This window comes from Budorcas taxicolor, chromosome 18 (assembly GCF_023091745.1).
Source record: "Budorcas taxicolor isolate Tak-1 chromosome 18, Takin1.1, whole genome shotgun sequence".
Classification (NCBI taxonomy): domain Eukaryota; kingdom Metazoa; phylum Chordata; class Mammalia; order Artiodactyla; family Bovidae; genus Budorcas; species Budorcas taxicolor.
The window spans coordinates 54,530,600-54,538,974 of NC_068927.1; the positions used below are offsets into that span (position 1 = coordinate 54,530,600).

The window sequence follows — 8,375 nt, forward strand, 5'->3', positions numbered from 1 at the left end:
TCAGGCCGAAAGTCCCATTGGCTTTACTGCTCGCGGCAGGGCGGATGGTGCAGCCGCTCTTGTTGTTCATTGGTCTGGCTTATTTCATGGGGCGGGACTTGGCTCGGCCTTAACTCTATCCGCCGTCTCCGACCGGTTTCAGGGCCAAGCTGCCATGCGTTCCGGGGGCCGCGGGCGGCCCCGACTCCAGGTCGGGGAACGCAGCCTTTTGGAGCGACCCTCACCGCCCAAGCGCCGCCTGATACCGCGGGCACAGCTGTTGCCCCAGCTGCTGCTGGCTCTGACAGTAGCCTTGGTGTTCTATACCATTTGGAGCAGCTGGCATAGCCACACTGAAGAGCTGCCGCTGGGCCGGGAACTGCGGGTGAGGACGGGCGGGGACACGGGCACTGCGGAAGCCCTTACTTCTTGCCTCCCCTTCCCCAAGGTCTCATGGGGAAGACCCTAGGTTGGGTTGACCTGGCTTTGTCTTTACCGTATGGCCCTAGCTGCAGGTGCCGCCGTCTCCGTTCTTAGAGCGCATACCCCTTTCCAACGCAATGAGGCTTCGGGCTTGTTTTGTAATAGCGGTTACCCCATAAGAGAGTCTGGAGTAGTAAGACTTGGAGTTCTGGGTTCTAATCCTAAAGTCAGCTATTTGGAAGAGTCCCTTCCTCTCGCTGGGCCTAGATTTCCCTCATCAGGATTGCCGTTGGCTGCGCAGGATGGGTTTGGAGGGACTTCTAGAAACCTCTGATGCTGGAGGCTGCGGCTAGGAAGAGGAGGGCTGCCTCCAGGATATGGTTGGAATGAGGGTCGTTTTCATGCTCTGCTCTTCTCTTCCCTACCTGCTTCCTCAGGGCCCTTTGATCGGAAGCCTCCCCGAAGCTCGGGTGCGGAGGGTAGTGGGGCAACTGGACCCTCACCGTCTCTGGAACACTTTCCTGCGCCCTCTGCTGGTTGTACGGACTCCGGGCAGCCCGGGCAATCTCCAAGTCAGAAAGGTAAAAGGACACCACCTCTAATCGCTGACCCCACAGCCCATCAGTAAATAGGAAATAGGTATCCTGCCCAAGTGGCAGAGCTGGGGGTCTGCCTGGAGCTAATAGGAGCTCTATTTTGCTAAGCACCAGACCACTGCCCTCTATACTGCACACCCCACCCTCAAATCTTATTATATGCATCAGCAACAGCCCTATGAGCCTAATAAGGTGGGTACCAATCTGATCTTCATTGTATAGATGAGGCAGCTGACACCCAGAATAGTTAGGCATTTTGCCCAAATCCCACAGCTAATAAATGGTATGCTTTCAACCCAAATGGCTTGGCTCCAGAGCTCTATATTGCTCCCCAGAAGGCATTGAAAGTCTTTTGAACACTACCTGACTTCAAATCCACCTCAGCCACTTGGTATGACCTTAAACTAATTTCAGCTTCTCTGTGCCTCAGTTTCCTCATCTGCAAAATGGAACCATTGTCAGTCCCCACTCCATAGGGGTTCCTAGAACCAGGACTGGGCACAGAGTGAGTGCTATGGAAGGGTGAGCTGTGCTTCGTTTGGGCTTCAAGAGATGGGGGCACTCCATGCCTGGCACTTAGTAGGTACTCAGAGTGTCTCAAGGGAACGATTCAACCAAAGTGGTATTTGTGGGCCAACCTGACTGCTCAGCATGGTTCACATGGCCCTCCTGACCTTCTCCCCGGTCCCCACCCACCCTCCCTCTTTTCTGTTGCCACTAGTTCCTGGAGGCTACACTGCGGACACTTTCAGCAGGCTGGCATGTAGAACTCGACTCCTTCACTGCCTCCACACCCCTGGGGCCACTGGACTTCGGCAATGTGGTGGCCACGCTGGACCCGGGGGCTGCCCGCCACCTTACCCTTGCCTGCCATTACGACTCCAAGCTCTTCCCATCTGGCTCAGCCCCCTTTGTGGGGGCCACGGATTCAGCAGTGCCTTGCTCCCTGCTACTGGAGCTGGCCCAAGCCCTTGACCAGGAGCTGGGCAAAGCCAAGGAGAGGGTAAGGACAGCAGGGGTAGGGTGGGGGTGGGTGAATGAGGGATGTCTCTTCCTTGGTCCATACCGCCACTCTCTCTTGCCTGGTCTTATCTTCCTCCACTCCACACCAGAGTCCAGGGGGTCTTTCCATTTCCTGAATGTCAGATTCTGTCCCTTCTCTACCTAAAACCCTCCCATGGCTCCCACGTCATTCCGTGAGTAAGCCAGAGTCCTTCTCTTAGCCCATGAGGTGTGCCCTCTCATCTCTCTGGTCTCCTCTCCCACCCCTCATCCCTCACTCCCTCCATGGTAGCCTCCCACCTCCTCTGTGGACCTCACCCTCAACCTCAGGGCATTTGCACTTGCTGTTTGCTCTGCCTACAGTGTGCTTTTCTCAGATACCTTCCTGACTGGCTCCCACCCTTCATTCAGGGGTCCACTCTGATGTCAGAGTCCTTCCCAGCCACTGTAAAATAGCTCCTTGTCACTATCCCATGCCTCATGGGGCTTTAGGTTGATTTGTCTGTCTCCCAAGCTCAAATAAGCTTCAGATAGGTGGGCCCTTGGCTGTGTTTATTTCCTGTTGTATTCCCTGAATACTGCCCAGAATACTGCCTGGCATAAAGTAGGATGTCAGTAAGAATGTATGGAATGAATGGAGACACCTCATGCCTCTGTCCTGCTCAGATCCCTTCCGTGGCTGAAACCCCAGTGCCCTTGTAACAGAGCCCAAGCTCCCTGGCCCTTGCTGGGCCCTAGGGCCTCTTCTCAAACCTCTCTGGCCCCTTCTCTGTTCCCAGTCCTGGTCCATCCTGCTGCCTCACCAGGGAACACGCTTCCCTCTGCTCCATTTTGCCAGGCCAGGTCTTCCTCAGCTTCAGTGCAAACATCCCTTCCCAGCAGACCTAACATTTTCCCCAGGCCAGGTTATGCCCCATCCCCTTGGAGGACGTTTCAGGACCCTGTTATTCTTAGAAGCGTTTGCCCAACTTCATTTCATGGTTTGTACAATTATTATTTGTGGGTCTGTCTCTTTTGCCAAATGAACTTAAGGAATGGCTCTTACAATCAGAGCTAATCCTTATTTAGTTACTCTGCATTAGGCACTGTCCTAGGCTGTTTTATTGTTGTTGTTGTTCAGCGGCTACGTCCTGTCCTACTCCTCCCAACCCCATGGACTATAGCCGGCCAGGCTTCCTTGTCCATGGGATTTTTCAGGCAAGAATACTGGAGTGAGTTGTCATTTCCTTCTCCAGGGGATCTTCCAAGCCCAGGGATTGAACCTGCGTTTCCCACGTCTCCTGCATTAGCAGGTGGATTCTTTAGCACTGAGCCACCAGGGAAACCCGTGCTGTCTTAGGACCTGGGTTCAAATCCTACCCTATAAAAAGTGGTATTAACTCTGTTTCTACATAAGGAAGTCGATGCTTTGAGAACTTAGTAACTGACCCACTGCTGCTTGGCTACCAAGCAACCCAGCCAGGATTTAAATCCAGGCAGACTGTACTTTTGGCTATCAGGTTCTACAAGTGAGGAGACTGTTTGCCCTAGTCAGCTGTGCAAACAGGCAGGAAACGTGGGTGCGTTGAGGTGGCAGGCTGGCACTGAGCTCGCCCTGACCACTGGCCCCCACAGGCAGCCCCAGTGACCTTGCAGCTGCTCTTCCTGGACGGTGAAGAGGCACTAAAGGAGTGGGGACCCAAGGACTCGCTTTATGGCTCCCAGCACCTGGCCCAGCTCATGGAGTCTACACCCCACGGCCTGGGCTCCACCAGGATCCAGGCTATTGTAAGACTAGGGCCCTGCTGGGTGCCGGTGAGGTGGGAGGAGGGAGGCATGAGGTTGGCAGCATCCCGCTGGGCTGTTCAGTCCTGGCTTCTCTCCCTAGGAGCTCTTTATGCTCCTTGATCTCCTGGGAGCCCCCAACCCGACCTTCTACAGTCACTTCCCTCGCACGGCCCGCTGGTTCCATCGGCTCAGGAGCATTGGTAAGGGTGAAGGTATAGGCAGACACCTGCCTGGGATGCTGGAGAGAGGACCAGGCACCTGGCCTCTGAGGGGCCATCCAGCTTTCTCTCTACCTCCCTAGCCTCTCCCTAAAGCACTGGGGCAGAAACACAAAAGATCCCATAGCAGTCAAATGAAGTGATTACAGACAGGGGTTCTAGGGTCAGAGAGCTCTGGGTTCAGATTCTGGCTTTCCTTCTTACCAGCTGTGTGAGCTTGGGCAAGTGGTCTCCTCTCTCTGAGCCTGTTTCCCACCTATAAAATGGGCATGATGCTAATAATGGGAGTGTCTGCCTCCTTAGACTCGAAGGGATTAAATGAGACCAGGAACATAGTCAGCCTGCAGTCTGGGTAACTAACATTATCCCAGAATGATGAACTAAACATTCATCCTTATTGACATAATCACTGCTTTACCCCCAAGGCCTCCCACCCTCCTCTGATCTGTGAGCAGGGGAACCTTTGACCCTTAAGGGGCTGACCTTCTGCTTTCTAATCCCCACCACATCCAGAGAAGCGCCTGCACCGTCTGAACCTACTGCAGTCTCATCCTTGGGAAGTGATGTATTTCCAGACCGGGGAGCCCCCTATCTCTGTGGAAGATGACCACATCCCCTTCCTCCGCCGAGGTACCTGCTATGGGAATTGGGGGGCAGGGAGGCCACAGGTAGGACCTGGCCCCTTCCTAGATTTGGGGACTAGTGCCAAATTGCTTAACCTCTTTGTGTCTCAATTTCCTCATCTGTAAAATGGGGATAATTAACAGCCCCCATCTCAAGAGTTGCCGAGGGGACTGAATGTAAAGACCTTTGACCAGTGCCCGGCACTAGCAAGTGTTCAGATCTTCTAGTCTTTTCATAATCCATGAAGTTTTTAGTTTTTTTGATTTGTGTTATGAATATATTGGATTTTTTTTTTTTTTTTTAATGAACACATACCCTCACACACTTGAAATAATTGTTCAGAGTTCTTCAAGTGGCACAATGTTGGGGGCGGGGGGAGAAGGCAGACTTCCCCAGGCATGGGCCTGGGCCCCTGGGTCAGCTGGGGCCACACATGGGCCTGTGCCTCCTCTTTGCCCTGCAGGAGTGCCTGTGCTCCACCTCATCTCCACACCCTTCCCCTCTGTCTGGCACACGTCCAACGACTCCGAGGCCAACCTGCACCCACCCACGGTACACAACCTGAGCCGCATCCTGGCCGTGTTCCTGGCTGAATACCTGGGGCTCTAGCCTGCCCAGGGGATGCTCTGAGGGAGAAAGGCCCAGCAGGAGACAGGCCTAGGCCCGCCTGGGCTGTGCTGGCTTGCCCTTTTTAACCCCTTCGGCTGTTTGTGCTCTGACCGGAAGATGCTCTTTCTCAATCTCAACCTGCCACTCCTCAAAGACGTGGAAGGGAGAGATCACCATGGGGTGAGAGCCAAAGGAATGAGCCCGGCCCCTGCCCTGAGGAAACACTCGGGCTGCGCAGCTACAGGGGACTGAGTGCCGTTCGCAGTTTTAATCAGCAGATGGTGGACTGGCATCTGGACCAGCAATACCCTCGACCAAATGAATTCTCTGTGGCTTCTGTTTCCGTGGCAGTTCATTCTCCAGAATGGCAGCCTTGCTACTGCACCAGTCCAGACCTAACTCCCGCAGGAATGTGGCATGCGGGGTCCACCGAGGCTCTGCTCGTAAGCAGGGACAGAGGAGGGAGAAGCCATTCCTTGGGAACTCCAGATTCTGCCACCTCCAATGGGTGATAAACCAGTGTATCTGCAAAACATGTTCTGCACAACTAGAATACATAGGTGTTGCATGAAAAAGGGGACCAAAGCAGGGTGAGGCAATATTAAATCAATTTCTTCATTTCATGGTGTGCCATTTTCATCCAGAGTAAGAATGCAATGTTTCCCCCAGGTATTTCACCACAGAACTCCTTTATTGGGAAGCACCTCACAGAACCTGGGTACCTCAGAAGATACGTTGGGAAACATTGGGTTTTGATCGTTTGAAAGTGCTTATGGTAGAAATGGGTCTGATCCAAAACTCACTATAAAATAGTTACAGCAAACCATCCTTTCCTTTTTGGCTGTGAGCACAGAAATGAGAGACGACATGTGTAACTGTAAACTCTAGTGATGGCTCAAGGAATTATTTCCCAGCCCTATCTAATTTTCAGATGCAACTGGGGTGCTTTTTGAAAAATACGGGGAATTCTGTGGCAGTCCAGTGGTTAGGCCTTGGTGCTATTACTGCTGGGGCCCCTGGTCAGGGAACTAAGATCCTACCAGCTGTGCCGCGAAGCCAACAACCAAAAAAAAAAAAAAAAAAATGGATTTAGAGGCTGGGACTGTATAAGCACCTGGGGAATCTTCACGATCAGCACTTTGGGACATGCTGTCCTTAAGGATATACGTTTGGTGCATTTTAGCTGCTTAGCAAACCTGCTCCCAAGAAAGCCTAGGAGAGCACTTAGGCAGGGAGTGTGATGCTCAGCTCTGTGCCTGCTGACTTTGTGACTTTGATGGAGTCTTGGTAGGCCGCAGGGAGGCCAGGCCAGGGTAGAGGGTTAGAAAGTGAAGGTGGGGCCCTCCCTGGTGGTCTAGTGGTTGGGACTTCACCTTCCAATGCAGGGGGCGCAGTTTCAATCCCTAGTTGAAGATCCCACATGCTTTAAGACCAACAAACCAAAACAGAAACAGTATTGTGAGAAATTCCATAAATGGTCCACATCAAAAAAACCTTAAAAGAGTGAAGGTGAACATTGGCTTTCCCAGACAACTCAAGGCTGACGCGAGAGGACCTGTGGGCTGAGGGACAATTTTGGTTCTCATTTTGTAAATGAGGCAGCCAGGGCTGAGAATTACAAACTGTTGTTTACAGAGTTCAGATCCTCACCCACAGCTGTGCTCCTAAGCCCGTGTCCTACCTCTTTCTAAAAATCACCTGTGCTGGTCCAACAGATGGTTGACCATAAAAGTAGCTCCTCCTGAGGCTTTTATTTGGCTGCAAGTTACAGTGAGGTTTAGAAGGGCGGGGATTAACAGCCTTTTAGAAGTGGAATTGACAGAAGTCAGAAAGGAAATTGCCAGATATCAACAACTAGGGTAGTAAGAGGGTCTCAAATCAGAGTTCCTGTTTGTTCATTTCATGATGCCAAACACTTAAAACTATGTGTCTCCTTATCATCACAGCCATCTCAGAGGTAGGTGAAACCATCACCTCAGTGTTAGAGGAAGGAGTGTGTTCAGTTCCATCCTGGGCCTCCAGGCCTCCCTGTAAGTCATCTTGCTTGAGGGCACCACACCCAGGCACTGGGCAGGGCTTTCCACTTGAATCTGGGGTCAGGATCATGAGCCCATTTTACAGATGAGGCTGCTGCTGCTTGACAAGTTAATGCTTTCCCCTGCTCCCATCCGTCCCTGAAAGGCAGCCTCCCCCAGCTTCACACTATGAAGGGCCCAAGAGGGGTCTTTGATGGGCACAACTGGTGAGCACTGTAGTGTATTAGCCTTCTGAGGAGCTGTCCAACATTCTTTTTCAGATTAAGAAACTGAGGTTCAGAGAAGTCAATTGCTGAAAATCACAGCTGGACACATTTATTGCATATGTCTAGGTACTTGTTTCTAGATTTATTGAGATGATTTATCAATAAATCATCTGCCTGTGATTCACTGCGTGTACCCATCTTTTTATCAGTCTGGAATTTGCAATCGTTGTGTCTTGACATACTATCATTGCACCGTTTCATTTTCTCTTCTGATTCTAGGATGCCAGTTAAATGTGTTAGACTTCCTCTATGCTCCAAAACCGTTTACATTTTCTTTTTGGTCTCTCTGCCACTTTTTCAGACCTTGCTCTAGCTGAATAACTCTTTCATTGTGTCTAATTTGTTTAGCCTAGTCTCTGATTTTTTACTTTTGGTTACTATATACCTTTGTGGGTTTTTTCCTTTCATTCTGGCTAGGCCATTATTCAGGTCTGGGTTCCCTGCCTGTATTTCCAAGCTCTCTTTTTTCTTCTAATCTTGACTGATGGGTCCACCACCTGCAGCCTTTGTGGGTTTGTTTTTGCTCTGTGGCCACAGCTGCTTCTTGCTGCTGCTGTATTTCCATGTGTGTTTGGTTATTTGACTCTTACTGCTCATTGGTGGGGATTCTAGGTGTCAGCTCCTCCCACCAGAGGATTTTTCCGTTTCTGCTAGACATCTTAGTACCCTGGATCACAACAGGTGATGCAAAACCGGGTTGCCTGTGGCCGCAGATTCTCAGGGTTCATTCCCCCACCCCTTTCCTTTAATTTTGTGTTTCCTTCAGCATTTAAAACACCTTCTCTGCAGTGTTCTGGGTCAGTCTTACCTGAGCTTGTAGTTTGGTGGGATCCCAGCTCCTGTTATATTCTTCAC

At 51.4% G+C, this 8,375-nt stretch overlaps 1 protein-coding gene across 1 annotated transcript; it reads left to right on the plus strand.

The window, feature by feature from the left end:
- Positions 1 to 154: 154 nt before the first annotated feature.
- On the plus strand, positions 155 to 5,833 carry QPCTL (glutaminyl-peptide cyclotransferase like). The gene is made up of 7 exons (XM_052655710.1): positions 155 to 364; positions 840 to 983; positions 1,720 to 2,001; positions 3,615 to 3,767; positions 3,868 to 3,967; positions 4,499 to 4,615; positions 5,073 to 5,833. Exons 1-7 carry the CDS (start codon positions 155 to 157, stop codon positions 5,216 to 5,218), a joined length of 1,152 nt encoding a protein of 383 aa, XP_052511670.1. The 3' UTR covers positions 5,219 to 5,833.
- The last annotated feature ends 2,542 nt before the right edge of the window (positions 5,834 to 8,375 follow it).

What these genes read in the sequence shown, in the direction of transcription:
- QPCTL (XM_052655710.1), top strand. Translation starts at nt 155, where the DNA reads ATGCGTTCCGGGGGCCGCGGGCGGCCCCGACTCCAGGTCGGGGAACGC. An exon ending in CGCTGGGCCGGGAACTGCGG is followed by an intron (nt 365 to 839) that starts GTGAGGACGGGC and finishes CTGCTTCCTCAG; the next exon opens with GGCCCTTTGATCGGAAGCCT. An exon ending in CCACCAGGATCCAGGCTATT is followed by an intron (nt 3,768 to 3,867) that starts GTAAGACTAGGG and finishes TTCTCTCCCTAG; the next exon opens with GAGCTCTTTATGCTCCTTGA.